This window comes from Dermacentor variabilis, chromosome 11 (assembly GCF_050947875.1).
Source record: "Dermacentor variabilis isolate Ectoservices chromosome 11, ASM5094787v1, whole genome shotgun sequence".
Lineage (NCBI taxonomy): Eukaryota > Metazoa > Arthropoda > Arachnida > Ixodida > Ixodidae > Dermacentor > Dermacentor variabilis.
The window spans coordinates 30,075,993-30,098,322 of record NC_134578.1 but is presented as its reverse complement, the minus strand read 5'-3'; the positions used below and the strand labels follow the sequence as shown (position 1 = coordinate 30,098,322).

Genomic DNA, 22,330 nt, shown 5'->3' with positions numbered 1-22,330 from the left:
TTTGGGTGTTTTTCAAGGTTTAGCTGGCTGTCCCAGCAAAGGTACAAATGCCGTCAAAATCAATTTTAAGGAACATAGGCAGAATGCTTTATAAAATTTATTTGTGAAGTTATACGCATGTGATTCAGATGCAGCTTTTGGGACAATTTTCTTGAGATAGTGTTTGATAGCATTAATATGGCCATTTCACGGACTGTTTCACGTGGTCCCGAGAGAAGTTTACCTTGCATCATTTTTATTTTTCGTGAAAACAAGGGGAACAATATGGATTCTCATTAACCAAGCTCTGAAGCGTTTAAAGCAATTGCGGATTTTGCGATGATTTATGTAATCAAGTGCTACGGCGCACAAAATTTAGCCTGTAGCCCCGGCACGACTAGAAATTTAACCAAGATTGAATTTTGTGAGAATGTGGATGGAAGCTAAATAAAATCATTCTGCGAACATAAGGAAGTGTGCATAAAATACAGGTTTTGCTAAAAATTTCGGAGGTGTCACGATGCGGTCACTGGCTAGATTATTCAATGACCCGAAAGACCTCCCAGTTACGCCTATTTTATATACAGTAAAAATAGCGGCCATTGTAGGTGTAATGCGGTGTAATACGTAGAACGTCCGTATTATTGTGCTTGATAATACGCGCGGAACTTGTGTGCTGAGGTGGCAATGCATTCAAAAAGGAATTACGGGCGGTCTACGCTCTGCAAACCTGCAACCGCTACCCTAGTCGTTTCATATGCAAAACTGAGAAACGGGCAACACGACAGTGTATGAAGGTGCAGGCATCCATTACGTTCAAGATATTGGCGACGCATTGTCGCGCACATTTTCGAAATACGACTTGCGCACTGCCCACATCCCTATGAGGAAGCCCTGGAACCAGGTAATGAATGGGAAAGACAAGCTGCCTTATGAATCATTCCCAGGAATCCTGTATCAGATACCATGCGCTGTTTCCCCCAAGTATATATTGGCGAAACTGGTAAGTTCTCCAGACGGCTCAAGGACCACAAATGTGACGTACGAAATAAGTCACACCACGAGCTCCATTGCTGAGCACGCGCAGCAACGTAATCAAAAGATTGAGTGAGATAACGCTACTATTGTCGCCAAGGGAATGAACATTCCATCCCGGTGCTTGCTAGAATTACTAATCATTCAGTCGACGGCAGCTGCGATGAACAGGACAGCAGGGACTGACTACATCTGCCATTTACGGATGCTCATTACGCCACATTCTGGCTAGATAAGTGACGACAATTTCCTGTACAACTACACGGAACCCAGCAACATGGAACCCGTACGCAGTTCCGAAGCGTCGGATATTTCATCAGACTTGGTCAGTAACCGTGATTCTCTTCAAGTTTATAATTTGTGGACATCGGAATAATCTAAACTGCAATATGCGGCTAAACCTTGCCGTTCCTGGCTTAATTAGAAATGTTAGAAATATATCGAACCGTAAATTTAAATGCGTAAAATTTTTTGTCTACCCTACGAGAAATTTGTCCGTCCGTCACGTAAGACGAATACAATCGCTCATACCATCCCAAACGAATGCTCATACACCCGTAAGCAAGGCCGAAGGTACAAGTGATCAGCAAAGTGAAGCGAACGACAACAGCACCGAATTGTTGAAAAAACTGATAGACGAGCGTTATATTGACGACGTTGCCGGATGTCTACAAGGGGAACGCGAGGTGCAGTACACGCATTTTCAGGGCTCTAGCCACGTTCGGCTAGACAGGATTTATGTGTCCCTTCAAATCATACTTGCATGTAACATTTACACTGTACTACCCGTTTCTTTCTCGGACCATTGCTTAGTGAAATGCAATGTGGGTGAAAAAAATGTAATAGTTTTAACTGGGACCTGTGGAAACTTAACACAACGCTAAGACGTGACGAGCACTTTATCCAATTTGTGTCAGAAGCAATAAACGATATTAAACTGGACGGTAATAAGCAGATAGGTGTAGATTGGTAACTGCTAAAACAAAGGTTTAAAATAAAGGCAATCGAAAGAAGCAGAGTCTTAAAATACCGAGAAAAGATGAGAGAGAACAGACTGAAAGAAACATTGCTGAAAGTAACTGCGCTGGTAAGCAAAACGCCAGGTCTTTTTAAAGAAGACCTACTTAAGATAAAGCAACAGCTAGAGCAATTCGAGGAGAACCGCTATTGCGGGGCGCTCGTTCGAGCCAGAGCAGAAGCATGGGCCGGGGGGGAAACGCCCATGAAATGGGCGCTAGGTATCGAGAAGACGCATGCTCGGCGAAACGGAATAATAATATTTGGGGTTTTACGTGCCAAAACCACTCTCTGATTATGAGGCACGCCGTAGTGGAGGACTCCGGAAATTTTGACCACCTGGGGTTCTTTAACGTGCACCTAAATCTAAGCACACGGGTGTTTTCGCATTTCGCCCCCATCGAAACGCGGCCGCCGCGGCCGGGATTCGATCCCGCGACCTCGTGCTCAGCAGCCCAACACCATAGCCACTGAGCAACCACGGCGGGTGAGCGAAACGGAATAGAAGCGATTGAAGAAAATGGTCAAGAACTGAATGACTGGGAGAGAATCGCACGTGCTTTTCGCCGGCATTACGAACGGCTCTTTGCATACCAGCTGGTCGATATCGAAGCGTACAGAGCAAACTATCTTTCTCGTATGCCGCAACTATCAGGTGAAAGGAAGATACTTCTAGAAGCACCCATTACGCATGCTGAAATAGAAAGTGCTATAGATAACCTGAGCCCTTATAAGTCGCCCGGTCTGGATGGTCTTGGCGCGGCCTTTTATAAAGCGTTCAAGAACGAGCCGGTGCTTTTGTTGAAAGCGCTGTTTGACCATGTTTTTGCTACCAACACATTGCCACCGTGATCCTCTGAAGCCTGTACTGTTCTTATTCCTAAGACGAATCAAAAAGCAATGTTGAGACTAGTTCCGGCATACAGACCCATTTCACTGACCAACACGGATTACAAGGTCTTAATGAAAGTTCTTGCAAGCCGATTACAGTCAATCATTAAGGATCTTGCAGGACCACACCAGACTTACGGCAAAAAGGGACGCACTATCGCAACGAATGTACATACGATGAGGGGCGTCTTGGAACGCTGTGACGATTTTCAATATGCCGTTGCCATTCTGCAGGTGGATTTAGAAAAAGCCTTTGATTTTGTCCCACATGAAATTTTGTTATTAGTTCTTGAGCACGTGAATGTAGGATCAATCATCGCTGATGGGGTAGGTCTGGCGTACCGGAACTGCTCAACACGGCCGATTATTAATAAGACACTGGGGGCCCCGATTAAAATAGAGCGTTCCGTGCGCCAGGGGTGTCCTCTCAACCCGCTTTTGTTTGCCATCTATCTAGAAAGCTTTTGTTTGGCAATAATTCAAAACAGTAGCATAAAGGGCTTCGAACTCATGGAAGCCGAAGTGAAAGTCCTAGCATATGCAGACGATGTAGCGGTGTGCTGTACAACTAAAGAAAGCATTACAGAAGTAAGAACCTTTGTTAAACATTTTCGAAACATAACAGGGAGCGTTGCAAATTAGAGTGTCTCGGTTTTAGGCATCGTGAATGGCAATCAACACCACAAACGTTCGCCAACATTAGATGAATTAAATCGCCTGCTAAATACTTGGCCGTTCCGCTCGAACATTACCGACGGAATGAGGACTACTGGCTCGAAGAGGCCAAACGACTCAAAGAAAAAACAACAAATTGGAAAGGTGCTCATCTCTCAATGTTTGCGAGAGCCACTGTATGTAACTTATATATTAACTATATGTAGCTATATTTGAAAATAAAAACTTGTTTTTAATAAGCAAAATATGGTACGTCATGCAAGTTTTATTTTGCTCTCGTTAAAATGTGCGGAGGATCCACAGAGTTTTTGCTGTTTTCATTTGGGCATCAGAATGGGAGAGGTGCAGCCGTACGAACTTGTTTATGAGAGTCGATGACGGGGGCCTAGGCATGTCCCATCTTTTTGTGAAACAGCTAGTCAACCGGTTTACTTTCTTTCGAGACGTGCGGGACTCCTTTCTGCGCACAATGTGCCAGTTACGACTGAGCAAGCATCTGCCGATGTGCGTGGTGTGCAATTTAGGTATGCCTGGTGCTCTTCGGGGGTACCTAAGGGAAGTCGTTGACAGTGTCCATTTTCTGTCCGTACGTTTTTCCAATGATTATCTCTTTTCGCTGTCGTGGAAGAAATTGTACAGGGGTGTAGTTGACATGATTATGCCGGTTCCTATGTACAGAGCCATAAACAGTGGAGGACAGGGAAACGATGTGTTAAAGCGTGTTAAGAAAATGTAGGTGCAGCCAAGCGCTAAATCCTTTTTCTTTAAGTTACATACCGGAACTTTGCCGGTACGGGCCTGTTTACAAGAGAGGGGTTTTTATTTACCTTGTGGAGCAAACTGCCTTATATGTAAACAACTCTAAACAGTTGACGATGTTTTTTTTTGCATTGTTGGGTAGGGTTTTTTTTGGGGGGGAAGTTCTTCAAAGAACACTACAGAAAGAATTGCCTTTAAGTCCATTAGGTATTAGATATTTGCCGGTAGAAAATGAGAACGGGATGCCTTTGGACTTAATTATGATAATGGGCCTCCGCTGTTTCCGGCGGGCTCGAATGGCCGTTTTTTTTTTGTGTGAGCCTGACAGCCGGCCTGCGCGGCTGCTCTTCCGGGAAGCTATTTCCAAGTTCATTGATGTGATTAAAGATCAAGAATGTCCTTCGGCTTGGCTGGCGAGGATTGAGCCCTTCGCTACATTAAAGAAATTTTAAACGTGACATGGCCAGCCACAATTTGAGTGACGGCACAATATGCATGCGCAAAAACTTGAAAATGTGTTTGTGTATATTTATGTATCACTTACTTCACTTATTAAGATGATATCCTTTGTGTTTGCTAGGTGAAAGTTCCGGCAATAAAAAAAGGAAAGTGAAGCGAATAGAGCATATATTCATTGAAGTCACCCATACCACATACAGAAGAGCATGCGCTTCAATAACGGACAAGCTCAAAAACGCATCCGAACTATCAATAAATCATGGCATACCCTATCAGCAAGTGGCGGTTTTTCATGAGTTTGACTGGACATACAGGTTGATAAAGACCGAGAAAAGTTGATAAGGGTCACATAATGTTCGATAAGACTGATAACAACCGATGAAGGTTGAGAAGGGTTAATGCTGGTCGAATCGAGTTTCATAACATTGAGAATGACAACACGCTGCATGGAGATCAGCAAGTGCAACACTGCATACTTAGACAACTCCCAGAGTGGTTTCTGCGTCAATTTTTTAGAGCGCAGCTCTTTGGCGTCCGTTCCTGGGTTTCGCGTCGTCGTCGGCGTTGTCGTCTGCCTCGTAACCAGCTCCGCCCCCCTTTCATCCCCCCAGCGCTAGCAGCGACCGACTGATACCGCTGGATGCCGCTGACGCCGCTAGAGAGTCAAGATAACGTGACTGCATAGAACACCGTCGCCGCCATGCAGAAAGAGGAGGAAAGGGACCCCCCCCCTGTTCTTGTGTGGCGGATAGGGTGCTCTTCAGTTGCCGACGCGCCGGTTATTTCACGTAGGCCCCGGCACGTCGACGAATACGTGACCACCTTCCCACGGCTAGACCTGGTTCTTAGCGCTGCGGAAGCGAGGGTATCATATTGTTTGTGTCGGCATCGGCGGCGTTGTCCCTGAAACCAACTCCGCAGCTGGGGTTGACTCACTATCGGCGTCAGCGGCATCAGTCAGTCGCTGCTATCTCTTCCCTCCTCCCTTTATCGTGTTGTCCGCTTGCTGCGCGCGCTTCTGCCCCCATCGTTTGCCGCTGGGTGTACACGCCGCCCCCCTCCCCCCTCTTCCTGCGAGTCTCCGGTTGTCAAAGCGCCGGCTCGAACTTAATTCCTTTCTTCGCTCCTCCTCCAATGCAACCCCTGTGCGGTGGCAATCAGAGAGCCAGATCGGTGGCGGCGGATCTGTATATGTGCACCGCCCGAGCCGAAATTGCCGCTGCCGTTCGCCCTGTGCGGTGGCAATCAGAGAGCCAGATCGGTGGCGGCTTGACACAAAGACAAACAGCAATTTCCTAACACTTATGCGGGAGAACATCCCGTTCCTCTCGCTCGTAACGCGTCCCACGGCTGTGACAACCTCGCGAGGCACTTGTATAGATCTCGTCTTTGAGAATCAAGCATTGGTGTACCAAGTCGAACATATATCAGTCTATTTCTCCGACCACAAAGCTTCCTTCATGACTGTCAAGAACTGTTAGTGGAGTCTTTGTTAAAGGAATAAGTGTGAAAAATAAAAAAAAATTCTGTGATAGCGCATACATGTGTTGCTCGATTTCTTTGCCTCAATCTATCGAAAAGGTGAAACAGCTTATTTGCTGCGCTCAAATTTCGCATTAGGAAGTAACGTAATCGTCGGTAATTTTTATTCTTGTGATTGCGCATTATGCAAGGCTTGTAGTACTTTTGCCGTGTTTCCTCTGAGAAGTAAACCAAAAACTCTGTTCATTTTCTTTAAAATTAGGGGAATGAAGGCTAAGGGGCAAAACTTAATTAAATTTCAAAGTGTGTGTACTGCTTACGGCCTTAGTATTAGCTAACGTAAACAAAAATTAATGGAGCATTATATAAGTGTTTAACGAACAGCACGTAAGCTATCTCCAATCCCGCCACCCTGGGAGAACTCTGAACGCAACCGATAACAAATTTAACGACATTATGCGCAATGTAATCATGAAGTCGTGTAATCGTGTTGTTGAACTGAATTACTGCGCTTTGTGAAAATCGCTTATGAAGTGCTCCAAAGCGTTGGATGCTAGCAATTTTTTTTACACGAACCAGTCATATAAGGCAACAGTTTAAGGTATGTCATTTTTTTACACGTGAAATAAATGTTTATTGCAACTGCTCCAAAATTTGGCTGTGAATCCGCAAGGTTGCACAAGTCCGCAGTTTTTTTCTCTGTATAGGCCCCGACTATTTGACGCCCTTGTCTTGTACCAATGTCAGCTGTGCGCCTTATTCTTATACGTCATGATAGTGCGGGACTCCAGAATTTACGCAAAGGAATACTAAAAAAAGCTCCTGCTGTTGATCTAGAATATATTTAGGAGCACGTAGAGAGAAGCTGAAGGCTTACGATAAATTATTATAATACTCTCCTTCTTTTACGCTGCCTTTTTTTCATACTATTTTGAAGCTGAAGCGAGTACAGCAGAGGATGTTATGGAAAAAGCGGGAGGCCTAGCAGCAAGCGCTGGACATACAGGTAATCATGATGACTGAGAATTGAAGATGTCTATGTATGAGTACCTATATATTTCCGATGGAGCAGGTCACTAGCTGAAGATCAGTTGGCTGTTGCACGTAAGGAGGATCGCTAATTACAATGTCTGAAAAATCATACATTATATATTGCCATTTGCCTGTGCATTTTTTGTTGTTCTTTTCTTTACATAGCGAAGAAGTTACGAAAACAAAATGATATCATTTATTTAGTCACGCTCCTTTGTCATGTTCCCTTTCAGCGCTTGGTGGAAAGCTAGAGGCGCAGGGAGCTATAACGTAAAGCTATTACAATCTGTTTCTATTCTATTTCTGGCACTAGCCTTTCGCAATTGGTAAAAAATGGCTGGGGCCACTCATGTTCGCCAGTGTGTTACACGACGTTACGAAAATGGCGAAAACGGATATGACGTGCCTAATGACATGTATGTATGAATACGCCGGACAAGAAAAACAAATATTATTTACAATTCTACGCCTTTTTCACCATTAGACTCCGCTCTTCGTCAAAATATTCAGAGCTGCCTGTCACGCGGCGTCACAAAACACCGAAATCTCACCATCAAAGTGACGTGTACACACTAAAGAGTAGTGGGCCGAAGAATCTTTTTATTATTAGCTGTAGACAGGCCCGTGCCGAAAGGAATAGAAAATGGCTGCCCACCCAATCGCTCTGGCACTGTCTACTTGGAGATCACGGGAAAAAGGATCTCTTAGCTTATAAGAAAATTTGTTGCGCCGCAGTATAAGAATGGAGAGCCCTTTAGACATGTATACGAGATCACCCAGCCAGCTCCTCTTCCCTGAGAATCCGTTTTAGCCGCATTCTTAAACTTGAGCCGTATTTTTCGCCAGCCACCGCTAGCTAAGCAACGAGAAGGAGTCAATCGCAGGCTCTGGCACCGAGCTCCTCATCTGATTCTCCATTCTCACTGCGGTAGGTCGTCCCCACCAAAACCCTCTTCACTTCTGAGCGCGCCTAACCTCTTGTACGTCAGTTAGATTTAACGCAAATCCTACGATCCTACAGTAGGAATCTAGTGAAGCTTTGTGTAAGTGCATAGAGAATTGAAACACGATCCCCCCCCCCCGCCCCGCACACACACAAATATAAGTGCGGGCTCACACAAATGATACTGAGCGTTTTGTTTCATTCGCATCATGGTTTCAGAAGCAGCATGCGCATCCGTATGTAGTGCAATTCGAACCTATGCTATCTGCAAGAAACGTTTACTTCCTCATTACCGTGCAGCCGCGGATGCGTAAAGGCAAATATCCTTCGCCGTTTTTCTTTTAATTCCCCCGCACGCTCGCCGCTGGCGCAGATAGGTGGAAGCGAGCGCCATATGGTGGTACTGGAAGGAACTTAGCAGCGTGCGCCGAGATCGTGCTACGCTGTGATTTGTTGGCGTATTCGGCAAGGCAACAACCAGGCTGCTGCGGCCACGGTCACGAACCCCGGTAACGTTTGAAAAGATAAGCTTCGCGTTAAAAAAAATATATGTCAATGTTAACGTTCACACTCGCATTCAGAACAACGAAAAGTGATCACCTATAAACGAAGAGAGCGTTTTGTTTGGTGATGCAAACAAGGCTGCCAAGGTAACCGCCAAAGTTTCCTTGGGAAATTGGAAAGTGCACGAAAGGAGCGTAGGTTACCTTCCAATAAACCGTAAAATATTTAGCAGTTTCACGCGCGAAGCTTTGAAAGCAAAAAAAATGTTTAGCGTTGCGTTCAAACTCCTCGGACGGCATTACAAATATTGGGAATGAGGACACACTGTGGCGCCATCCTCCGGGAGGGCGTCGGTGACGCGGTATGAGGGAGAACACGTTGCGCTCCGCGTATATTGGCTTATGCACCACACTGGCACCCTCCTCAACATCTCTGCAAGTACCTCATAAACAAAGACGACAACTTCTAATTTACTGCTCCTGGACAAACTGAAGACGCAGATCACTTTGCACATGCCGTATGTTCATAAAATATTATGCACGGCAATTGTTTGCTCTCTTCGCGAAGGAGTCCGCCGAGCCGCTTTTCTTTTGTGTAAGAGAAGCAATCACATGTATTCGGATTCACGTCATACGCCGTCTGTAAAGCAGCAACCAATGTTCCTTCAAAAGAGCAATCACGCGGATTCTCAACAACCGACTCCGCGTGCGCGTGTATGTTATCGCACGGCATTTATATTTTTCTCACGATATTTGGGTTTCGTTGCAAGGGTTGCCGCTCGGGTGTAAGGTTTCTCTTGTTCAGTTGGAACGAATCGCCTATAAGTAAATATAACGCAGTTGTTCATGTGCACATTACTTTTGCAAGATTCCAAATCACGTGGACGACAGATTCGAATGGTCACGTAGATATTTTAAAGCTGCAGTAATAGTTCTTTAATTTATCAACTTGCCGAAAATTGCAGAAGTTAAACGTATATATATATATATATATATATATATATATATATATATATATATATATATATATATATATATAAACCTAACAGACATGCTAGCCCTAGCACCAGTTTTGCCATCTGTGTAATGTATTAGCCAGCTCGTGTGTATATATATATATATATATATATATATATATATATATATATATATATATATATATATATATATATATATATATATATATATATATTTATATATATATATATATATATATGTATATATATATATATATATATATATATATATATAATATAAGCGGCCAGCAAACGACACCAAGTACAACATAGGGGACATTACTTGTACTTAATAATTGTATTAAAGAAATGATAAATGAATGGCAATGAAAATGGATGAAAAAAAAAACTGCGCCGACGGGGAACGATCTCACTTCTTCGCATAACGCGTGCGAAGCTCTCATCAATTTAGCTGCCGCGGCGGCATTTTGCCATCCACTGTTTTCGATACCTATGCGTTATAACTAGAACTAACCCTGAGAGTTTTATCTAGCGCCACAACGCACAAATCACGGCGGTGGATGCGGAACTTTACTTTTGCAAAGGGGAGCTCAGTAGCGTTGTGGAAGAAGGAGACGTGGACAGAAAAGGCACTCTTATTGTTTTCGTTTGGTGGGAGGCTTGATAGAAAAGAGCCCGCTGTAGAAGAAATAAGCTTTAGAATTGTAAACATGAAACAGGCTTTAAAAAAAGCTTTAGCGGATGTGGAACACTCTTTCTGCCGCAGGCGTCATGGCTGAAAGGGCGCCACCACTCACGGTTTGTGAGTGGTTTGTGAGCGCTGGCTAACACTCCCAAGGTTATCTGTAGTAGTAACACACAAGTACTTTAGAAGGTGGATGGGAAAATGCCGCCGCGGTAGCTGAATTAGTAAGTCCCGCGCACGTGTTATGCGAAGACGTGAGTTCGTATCCTACCTGCGGCCAATTGTTTCTTCAATAGCTTTAATTTCGAATAATTTATCACTCTCTTTAACTTAGTAAGATAAGAGCAAGTAATTTCCCCTCGGCTGTCCTGGTGTCTTTGTTTGTTTGTTTCTTATGATATCATTAATAAAAAATCGGGCCCCTCCGTGCGCTTTGTTGTCGTTCGCACGCACGCACGCGCGCGCGCACACACACACACCCACATACATTCTTTTTCTGATAAAAAGCGAGTTGCTAGTCAGCGCTTCTTTATAAACTGTATGTGTGAATTATATTAGGTTGTCGTTAAACAAACGTGCAACACGTTTACAACTTTTCCTGCTCTGTTGGTGCTGGCTTTTGTCCCTAAAGGATTCGCTCCGATGTATCCACATTAAGTTTTGTAACCTGGTAATGGACGCCTGTTGCAGTTGGTAATCCAGCGTATTTCAGGAATACTTTTTCATTGTTACTAAAATTAAAGCAACGCTGTGTTCCACGTTCTGCTCATTTGTACTGAAATAACAGTTGGTCAGATATACAGCTTCCTTGAACATACCAATAATATCTATTCAAGCGTTAATTTCAGAACATTATGTTTTTTCTGCATTGTTTTCACTGGTTTGTTTTTCGACCTGCAGTAATGCGACTCTTCAGCGCATTCATGAAAGGCATGCATAAGAAGATGGAAGAATCACGTCATCACACTCCGCATGAAACTTCTAGAGGTACGTAACGGCCTTCCTTCTACTGCCTTGAACGATGAACTATACTTAACTGCTGAAAGTGCAAGGTAGAGTATTTAGAGTGTACAGCCCAATATCTATGGCAGTAAATGAACTCTGCCCGCCGTGATTGCTCAGTGGCTATGGTGTTGGGCTCCTGAGCACAAGGTCCCGGGATCGAATCCCGGCCCCTGCGGCCGCATTTCGATGGGGGCGAAAACACCCGTGAACTTAGATTTAGGTGCACGTTAAAGAAGCTTAGGTGGTCGAAATTTCCAGAGTCCTCCACTACGGCGTGCCTCATGATAAGAAAGTGGTTTTGGCACGGAAAACCCCATAATTTAATTTTTAGTAAACGAACTTGTTTTCAATATTTCGAGATAATAAACAATAGGATAAGGCAAGGACATCACAGAAAGGTCGAGACCTCAAGTTGCGAACAGTGAGCGACCAATTGAATTCTCGGTCTGGAGCCAACTGCATTGAAAGTATGTCTACATGTGGGTCCTGGTGACTACAAGTCTCCCTGCCGAAATGCCATGCGTGTCTGAGGCTTCTTCTGTTAGCCCAATCTTCACAACAACAGATGAAGGAACCTCGCGCAGTTCAATCAACAACACTTATGACTGTACAAAATCGAAAGAGGAGAGTCATGCAGGCTGTTTTCCTGTTTCACGTTCACACTGAATACATACGACCCTTCATAGAGTGGAAAGCACCAACCTAAGGGAGACAGAAAGGAGAATTGGAACGGCGTTTCTCTTACGCCCGTATTTAAATGCCGATTAGGACACTTCACCCACTTTCTTGTACGGTTTTTTCTGTGTTTCAACCATTTTCCGACTAAATCGGACAACTGGGTAGCTTATTGCCCAATGGGCGGAAGATTCGGCTGCTGGGCTGCGTGATCCATCTTGGAAGCTAACTGTTGGACCATGTTGGGTCACTGAGTGTGTGCCACTCCTCCGTGAACTTGCTTCACCTCGATGGTTCACTACGACCTCGATGGCTGAAATAAATATGTTACCTCTCTCTCTCTCTCTCTCACACGCGCTAACTTGGGTCAATGGGTAGTTGCCACTGCGTACACGCCATTCGTTAGTGGCATCGATCAAAAACATAAGAGCTACTTTAAGATTTCGCCGGTGCTGGGAAGGATCAAACCTACGTCACAGAGTCAGACAACATTGTCACAATATACTACCACGCGCTGCAACGTACTGCTGACGACCACCGGCTCCTTGTAGTTGACGGGTGACTTCAACGAGCATCACCAGCTATGGCGAAGCGCTAAGGTTAGCTTCAGATCGCAGAATGACGACAACCTAAAGTATCGGCGGAGCACTGGCTTGGACTTATTTCCAGGCGCTTTGCTGCGTGAGCACACAGTGTTCCCTCTGTTCCTCTTTCTGTTCCCTCTTTCCCTTCTTCTCCCGGTGCAGCGTAGCAAACCGTACGCTCGTCTGGTTGACCTCTCTGCCTTTCTTCTCTTTGCTCTCTCTCTCATGTCACAATATACAATCAGACCGACGCAACGCGGAGACTTCGCGGCAGCGCTGCTAGATGGCGCAGTGTGTCCAGAGGATTGCGAAACAGGGATCCCCGGCTGCATACATGCCTCATACATGTCGCGTTTCGGCGACAGCAATACGGTGTGTCACTAAATTAATTCACTATATTGATTCACTATATTGATTTAATGCGAATCGCATTAACGTCGACACTCATGTCGAGATGGCATCTGCAGGAATTTATTTGATGCCTGTTTGATAAAATAATAGAACCTACACTTGCGGACAACTTCCTGAGGAAATGAAGGGAAAGCTATGGGAGCGGAGCTTCTGCGCATGTGTTACAGCGCCAAGTAGTCCGCCAGCGTATGACACTGCTTTTGGTTGCTCAGAAAAGACGCTGAATCGACGCAGCTTCCACGTGCGACGGTTTCGCGTTTGCCCAGACGCGCAAGGGAAAAGCCACAAAATAAGTAAACATTTACATTCAGTGATGTGTTTGTCTTATTTAACTGATATTAATACGGTTTTAATTTTTCTCTTCCCCATCTTAAACTAACGTGGGTGTAAACACGGGATGCTTTTCACAAGCGCTCTCTCTTGTGCGCGCTTTCCCTCCGTAGCGTTCCCTTCATTGCCACAAAAAGTTGTTCGCGAGCATAAGCACTTCACTCAGTTTGTTTTCGTTTTAGGCTACGTTTCCTTTTAACGCTCAGGGCTATCTAAAATTTATGAAAGCACAAAAAAAAAGAAAATGAAAGAGAAGCAGAGAGAAAATGATACTAACAAGGATGTCTGTCTTTTCTTCACAGAACTCACAACTGGGTTTAAGTTTTGAGGCAGAAGGGGGCATTTCGTCCTGGATACTTTGACGCTGAAGTATACTTTGTTTTTCTTCGGCGGCTACCGAAGAGGAACAAACATTGCACTCGTAATAAGTACAAAAGAGTAGATAGCGTAGCTTGCAGGTAGTAAATGCGCTTTACAAAGAGCAGAAAGATATGTGATGGCTGAAACAGAGAACATCAAGTACCGTTTTTTAATGATGTGCTCAAATTCCCACATGTAATGCGGGCACCCAACTTATATTAGTCCGAATTTCAGAAAAAAGTTACGAGAGTTCGTTGTATGTGTCTAAATTTCCCCCTGGCTGAAGGTTCTAAGCACACAAACGATAAAGATTGACACTTCTTGTGCTGCGTTTCCTCGGGGCTTGATGAAAAATGGCCATCCTCTTTTTACAGTTGTCCGTATATGAAATTTCACAAGTGCATTTTTTGAATATTTATATGCAGCACACGTCGTGCAAAAATTTTGGCTAATGAAAGGTCAAGCATATCATGTATGTTAGGCGTATAACACCAGGAAAATGCACTGAAGTACCAAGGATTCCTCAATGAACACAACAAAGTAATTGACAAAAAAGTGCCTGAATGTATTTTCTTTTTTCTTTTTTCCACATGTTCTGGCTGCTGCCCCTAGATAGCAGACAGACCAAGACACGCCCGCATTTTGAAAATGCCGTGCCCGTCAACTCCAAAACTGTCCCTGCTGCGATCTAAACACAGGTTGGTAATGTTCTCATCCTAAGGTCGCACGAAACATACTAGTAACCACCCGATGACTTTGTCATAGATTTAAGTTATTACAATACCAAAGTGGAATCGTCAGCTTTCCAACATCGTGGAAGATCCTATTTTCACCGAATCCACAGGGAAAGAAGCTGTTCAAGCAGATTGGGTCGGCGACCTGAATCTTTTCTCTATCTGCCTTTGATCACATACTGAATCTAATCATGGAAGGCAATAAAACACCTCGAAAGAAATTTCGGTTAACACCCATGTATTGTCGTATGTCTTCATTTTTCCTGCTTAAGTTGAACTACGCGATTATGGTCAAGTTATCGATGTCAAGCATTCACAAAAACTCTCTCAACATCATCATCACCATCATCATCATCATTAGCCTGGTTAAGCCCACTGCAGGGCAAAGGCCTCTTCTATACTACTCCAACCACCACGGCGATGTACTTATTATGGCCATCTTGTCCCTGCAAACTTCTTAATATCATCCGCCCACCTATCTTTCTGCCACCCCTGCTACGCTTCCCTTCCCTTGGAAACCACTTCGTAACCCTTAATGACCATCGGTTATCTTCCCTCCTCCTTACATGTCCTGCCCCTGCCCGTTTCTTTTTCTTGATTTGAACAAAGATGTCATTTACTCGCGTTTGTTCCCTCACCCAATCTGCTATTTTCTTATCCGTTAACGTTACACGCATCGTTATTCTTTCAATAGCTCGTTGCGTCGTTCTCAATTTAAGTAGAACCCTTTTCGTAAGCCTCCAGGTTTCAGCCCCGTACGTGAGTACTGCTGAGACAGCTGTTATACACTGTTATCTTGAGGAATAATGGCAACCTGCTGTTTATGATCTGAGAATGCCTGCCAAACGCACTCCAGCCCATTCTCATTCTTCTGATTATTTCAGTCTCATGATCCGGATCCGCGGTCACTATCGGCCCTAAGTAGATGTATTCCCTTACCACTTCCAGTGCCTCGCAACCTATCGTAAACTGCTGTTCTCTTCCGAAACTGTTAAACATTACTTTAGTTTTCTACAGATTAATTTTTAGACCCACCCTTCTGCTTTGTCTATCAAGGTCAGTGAGCATGCACTGCAATTGGTCCCCTGAGTTACTAACGAAGGCAATGTCATCAGCGAATCGCAAGTTACTAAGGTATTCTCCATTAACTATTTTCCCCAATTCTTCCCAAGCCAGGTCTCTGAATACCTCCTGTAAACACGCTGTGGATAGCATTGGAGAGATCATACCTCCCTGCCTGAGGCCTCTCTTTCTCGCTCATACTCAAAACCTAGTACGTATTCTGGACCATTTGTAAGGTATTAATAGAGACAGTCGCGCACTTTGAGTCCTCGGATAGAGCTTAGTGAATTCAACTTCAATTATTGCTTATAGAAAGACACTCTCAGATGCCGCTTATGCAAAAACACTATCAAATCTTTAGGCACATGTAAATGCTGAAATGATGTAAAAAAGCAACTAAGGTAGCCCTTTTCTTCCCGCTCAGCTATTGCGTTACTTCATCGTTGCGGCATTTTATCAATATTTAAGTGAACTCTAGAACAGTCGCCGCAGAAACGACCACTTAGGAGAAAGATACAGGATGCTATCTTTTCTAAGGGTTGCTTGTACTGCGGCGGCCCTTTCACGAATATTATCGATTTTACAATATCTGAAGCCTGTTCGCCTCCGCCCTTGCAGAGTGGACACAGAGGACACGTTGGGCGACTGGAACGTACTACTTGCGAAAGTGTATCATCACTTATAGGTGAAGTCTATGGCCGACACCCTGAGAAGGTTCAGTCAACCTCGAGTGAAACTGGAGTGTTACCTCAGCTGCTATGAACAATTCTACAAAGCTGGATGCTCCTGCATTTCCTATGCAGCAGATTGCCGCTTCGTTAGGCCACCGTCGTTGAGAAAAACGTATTGGACATGACATGAAGTCATGGACGAAAATGCGTGCAGACTCAGACCCTACGAAGCAAGAAAGTTTGTTTTGACGTTTATGTTGCGAAAGGATCGAGCCAAAAGTGTAATACATTCTGACCTGAAGGTCTTTACATGGCATCGTTTCCAGCCGCACGAACAGAACGTGTGAACGCAACTTCCTGTCATGATTTCAGGTTACGCACGAACGGCCAGAACTACGGCATTGGAATGCGCTTTCCCATGGGCCCGTGCTCTGCGGGTTATCTTAAACGGACCCGTGCTGACGGATCACCTTAGACCGACCTGAATAGCAATCATCTTGGCCTCGAGAGCGTTTGCAAGAACACAAGCCGAGCATTTAGCATTTGTCAGATTCAAGCATACTGTATCAGAGCGTGATATCACAGCTACGCATCTATGAAAATAGTTATCTTGTAAGTTCGAATACTCTGCATTCCTGAGAATTGTTATGCATTGTAGATAGCCACCAAACAGAAGGATCTCTAGAGACGCCCACGCAATAGTCAAAGCACACATATGCTTGATCCAAGCTCATTGAGTCATCTTCCTAAGCTGCGTCCTACTATCATGTTAACGCTAGCGGGTAGGCCATAATTACCATCCTATAGAAACAGCAGCAATGGCTGAGTAATCGACTCACATTTATTTCGGATCTTGCCACAAGGCTCCGCATTATTTCATTCCTACCATTCAGAATTTGCGTTTTTGAGAGCTGCTTTTGATTGGAGCTATTATTGGTGTAATTTCTTTAAAGACTGCAGGGCGTCAGGTTCATGCATACGACAGTCTTGCACGAGCATACGGCTTGTGAAAATTATGCCTCAGCCTGTGTGACGATAGCGCTGATGCAAAGACAAATGTTGTTCATTGAAGTGTTATTCAAGAACATCTTTTTAAGTATTTTTCAGCGCTGTATGATACGCATTCGTGTATTATTACTTCTGATTTCCTCGAAGGAAAGCACGAGGAACAAACCTAACAAGCATTTAACGTTTCACCATTGATAGTGCAACTGTAATAAGGCATCTGCTGAAGAAGATATTGTAGGCGTTCACTTGTTAGACGGTTGAATACGACTTCTAGCTGTTCAAAAATAACTTCTGAGTGTCAGTTCATAGTTCCATTCATCTAAATGTGGGGTGCCGCCACTGTCACAAAGGATAACTAGGAAATTATGCAGCGATATTGTTATACGTGTCTACATAAATGAAATAGAAATATTCCTATTGATTAAAACTACTTTGTTTTGCAGCCTCACCAACACTACTTCTTGGAAGCTCCTCCTCCTCGCCTAAAGGAAAATAAACACCTCCTACAGTTTGTGACGCCATAGGGCATCGAATCTTCAAGCAAGCTTCAGTGGCCGTGAAACATCATGTAATAAAAGTGCAACGGATTGATCTTGAATAAAGTATATGCTAATGTGAGTCCATTCTTTATGGGAGATCGAAAGTATTCCGCTTTTATTGCTTGAATCGATTTGGAGTTAGACTAGAAGGTATCTCGTTGAAGAGATTTGCTGCAGGTCACTAAAGCGACAGACTGAAGAAGGCTGTGCGCAGATGCATGATGCATTTCATGCTGCTTTTTTCTTTCTTATAGCTAACTATCGCGGCGGACTTTTTATGCACCTAAATAGATGGCATGGAGCATACGCTAGGTCAAAACATTCGGTAAGACATGAGGGTACAAAAAATTCGTATTCATAAGTGTCAGAAACAGAAATAATCTGTTGAAATATATATGTCAAAAAGCTAAGTAGGCAAAACAATATGAGAACAAGACAGCTGGCAATCTGTTCGTAGGTTCACCGAGCTAAACAAGGGCTGCGGAACACACGACCTGCACAGGGATATTTAGTGCACCAAGGACAAATTCAGGAATCTACGGGTCTGCTGGCACAGCAATCAGTGCATGACCGTACAACGAGGATAACGACCACACTCTGGACAAGTGCAATCAACGCATTGAACCGTTGATGGTGTCAAGCACAAAAAAGGAAGAATAGAATGAAACGATGTGTGACAACTTGGAAAAATAACTGCCAACTCCTTCCTGTGACTGGCGTGACCCTACAAGACGTGCTACTGACGGCAACCATTGCTATTGCTCAAAACGTGCACGCTGGATTACATATTGTTACGGTTGGCGTGCAACACCCCAGGTAAAAAGGATGCTCAACCACCATGCCTCACCGAAACGAAGGGTGGATTCCTAATTTGCTGAGGTTGTCTCGAGTGGTTACCGGTCTGACAGGTTCACCGCAGTACTTAGAGGCCCCTTCGTGTGTGTGCCTGCCTAAGCGGAACGAAGAATGTATTCCTAATTTGCTATGGTTGTCTCGAGTGGATGCCCGTTTGGCGGACGCGCCGCAGTGTTCACAGGCCCCTCTGTGTGTTTGCATGACGTCCTTTCCGCGAACCAATGACTCGCGAAAGGGAAGGGATCAGCTGCCTACGTTCCCCAGGTTCCGCGGGCTGCCGCCAGCAGAGGCACGCTCATGAAGACGTCAACTGGGAGAATAGATCAGCCACCCATCCAAAACCAGACGCCTTTTCCGCGAACGAAAGACGCGCGAAAGAATGAATGAATGAATAAAACTTAAGTTGGAACGGCTTTTCGTCCGTGCGAAAGAGAACGGATCAGCTGCCTACGATCCCCAGGACCCGCGGGTTGCCACCAGCGGAGGCAAGCTCGGGAAAACGTCGTCCTGGGAAAATGGGGGCTACCGCCAAGCACCATTGGACTCAGTGGATGTCACGTGACGTTGACGTGAGCAAGATGCCACCTATAATTTTAGTGGGCCCAGTTAAAAGGCCCCGCAATGTACTTTTTCACTTCATTGTCTTCTTACCTTTCACCAACCATTGAATAAACCATGCAAGTTTGGCAATAGAAGTCGTCTCGTCCCTGCTTGATCGTCATGGTCCACCGGACGCCTGCAGTCCGCCCACAACACCAAACTACCCAATAGTGACGCCGGTCGAGATGCGAGAAACAGGCGTCGCAACAACTGTCGGCAGCGGTGGGATACGCTGCTCTGGAGAACGCAAGAATATACCCAAGAGAAATGAACATTTTTACAATAAGATCAGGACAATGTGGCTCCCAAAGTTGGGTTCCCCTTTCGTTGATATGATTTGCGCATTCTGGATCTAAACCAATTATATTTTGCTGAGCCTTCGCCTTCTTGGGCGCATGTCATCCTCTTCGTCACCGTTCTTCAACCAGTGCAGGAATACTGTTAGAATAGGCACAGGATGCCATACTTAATCTTGTTTAAGCATGAGATGTAGTTGTGATACTTTGAACTGGTCGCTTTATATGATTGTGAATAGCAAATAACTGACTCTTCTTTAAGCCCGCTGCTGGAAAAGTGTGAGTTAATTATTTAGTGTTAGCTCAGGAAGCGGAAAATTGGCATTATCGTTCGTTTTGGTCCCGTAAGGGGGAGCGGCTGCAAAGAAGCGGGAAAGAGATGGCTAGCGGTATCTAGCCGATGACACTTGCTTGATGAGCGAAGTACAATGCGGTAATTGGTTGTCAGCGGCGGGTGACTATCACGGCGACGGCACAGAACACGTAAACACCGTTGTCATCACGCACTGCGCGCACCGTGCCCATTGTAACCACGGCGGGAGCCTCTTTTAAAGACCTGGCCAACTGTCTGTGGTGGAAACGTTTTCTGATCATGTGTTTTGTCGTAAATGTACACGAGCTTAATGTGTCGTGTTGACAGCTTTCGTAGACTCATAGCGCTCAATTGCTAAGCTACTATACAATCGGTTTTTGAAAAGGATGCACGCAGGTACGAGCGGGGGACGGAGCGACACTACATAACTCAATCACCCTATCATGTTATTTTGCAGATGCTGCCTGTTCAAGATTATTTTGTTTTGTCCATTGCATTGGGATCTGCGGCTTTGGGTGGAATACCATTGCTATATACATTTGCGACCCTCTCCCTTCTTGCGTTCCTTTTTGTATGTTGTTTTTAGGGAGAGGTGCAAACACTTTGTACTGAGGCACAGAAATAGGACACAGACGAAGCCCAATGCTTGAATAGCCGGCGGACCCAACACACGACGATGCTCGCAAAGGATTGATGATTGTCGTGCCGGTGGACCATACTAGGAACAATTTGGTGGGGATTGGGCTTTAAATGTTTGGGACGCAGCACCAAGGAATAAAAAACGTGGCCCCGTTGTACCGACCAAGTGTTCTGGACATAACTTGAGGTTCTATGCACACTTGGCTTTGCCTATACAGGGCCCCCCTATGTGTTGCAGTTCCACCTTGCTTCTATGTGTAATTTCTTTTAAAAGTTGTAAATACAAATTGTCAAACTTCATCTGTATCTGCTTCTATCCATCTGAAGCCTCCAGTGAACCTGTCACCGCTATCCTTAGCGGCAGTAAGCTTCACTTGCGTAGACCCTCTCCGGTGGTGCGTCTCTGACGCCGAAGTGGAGAAATAATACATCTACCTTCGACAGAGAGGAAGGACTTGATCCTTACTACCTCTCTTTCCCTTCTCCTCATTCATGCACAGTGAGTGTTTGGAACCTGGCAGCCTTGGTTGAATTAGGCGGAATACTACAACTCCAAATCCACGAGCCTGCTCTTCTAAGTTCACGCTTGGCGTCCCGCCACCGGGCAAAAAAAGAATGTTGCACAGGCGCCCACCGCCTTTACAAAAATACTACACGACATTGAATTACACCTCAACAGAGAGTCTACCGAGTTCAATAAAAGCTCAACAGAAACTCAACAGAAGTCCAACAACGATTTGGGTAAAGGCGTGGCCTTGAGTGGCGCTGGCCAGCTCTCCTATAGGGCTAGATATAATGAACATAAATACGCAAGGTAGCCGACGTAATTGATGGTCATCGCAGTCGTGAAATCTGTAGTGCAACGCACGCGTAATGCCGAGGTTGTTCGTTTGTTTCCCAACGGCGAGAAAATACCTTTTAGTCCACATTGATTTTCCAATTTACTCAATAATTTCTACATGTATATTTAAAATCAGTTAATTACTCCTGTTCTTTCCTTGGCTCCATTGCCTGTTGACTTTATATGGTCGCGATTAAAAACAAACCGGGCCCGTCTGTTTCCGTTCTCGTTCAATAATGATAAATGTGCGCTATTTTTGGGACTATTCATGTTGCACACGTTTGATGCTTTTCGATTTAAAAGAATTAATGTACTTAGACACTCGTTGGATGGTACAATAAATATTTTATCTTACTATTCAAACACAGTGCGCCTTACATCAATATTGCAGAGAGTCTTTTCAACAGACACTGCGTCTCTACCTATCTCATATCTGCGAAAACATCTAAACAATAGACTCTTTGTGCTAAGGGAATGCCAACAAACTTGAAAATAGAAAAAAAAAATATCAAGAGGTAGGCATTTACAAAGCCAGAGGAAGATGGCTGGACTAACAATTGAGCAAGAGTTGATTGAAGCCTATCAGATCTATAAACTTGGCCCCGAAAAGTCTGTAAGCGCGCCATGGGTGTTTCTAACCAAGAAAAATCTTCAATACATGAAAAGTGTTGCCGTGCATAGAATAGGTGATTACGGTGTATGTGATATGCTGTGCCTTGCGCATGTTAATTCAGTGTAAATATGGGGACGTTGTTAGTCCAGCCACTTTCCTGTAGTTTTGCCTAAGTCTGCCTCTTGATTTCTTTCTCATTTTCAAGTTTGCTTGAATTCTCTCAGCATAAACGTGTACCACCTAGACTAACAAGCCCCTCGTATGAATGGTGTGTTCAACTGTTCACATTGCCTAGTAAGCCCATATGCGTATGTACAAACGTATGATAACTGGCACCGACAGCATGACAGTGCCGTA

General features: G+C 44.5%; 1 protein-coding gene across 8 annotated transcripts in view; it reads left to right on the top strand.

Annotated features, from left to right (window-relative positions):
* LOC142564553 (uncharacterized) overlaps positions 1-17,879 on the top strand; it is a 51,968-nt gene extending 34,089 nt beyond the window's left edge. For 5 of the 8 annotated variants that reach the window (XM_075675587.1, XM_075675584.1, XM_075675586.1 and 2 more), the window contains 4 exons: positions 7,235-7,303; positions 11,338-11,424; positions 14,419-14,500; positions 17,721-17,879. In XM_075675587.1, the coding sequence (XP_075531702.1) occupies positions 7,235-7,303; positions 11,338-11,424; positions 14,419-14,500; positions 17,721-17,763 (281 nt within the window). In that variant the 3' untranslated portion in view covers positions 17,764-17,879. Of the gene's footprint in view, positions 1-7,234; positions 7,304-11,337; positions 11,425-14,414; positions 14,501-17,720 lie in introns of all 8 variants that reach the window. The other 3 variants (XM_075675588.1, XM_075675589.1, XM_075675591.1) reach the window with 3 other exon arrangements.
* Positions 17,880-22,330: the final 4,451 nt, after the last annotated feature.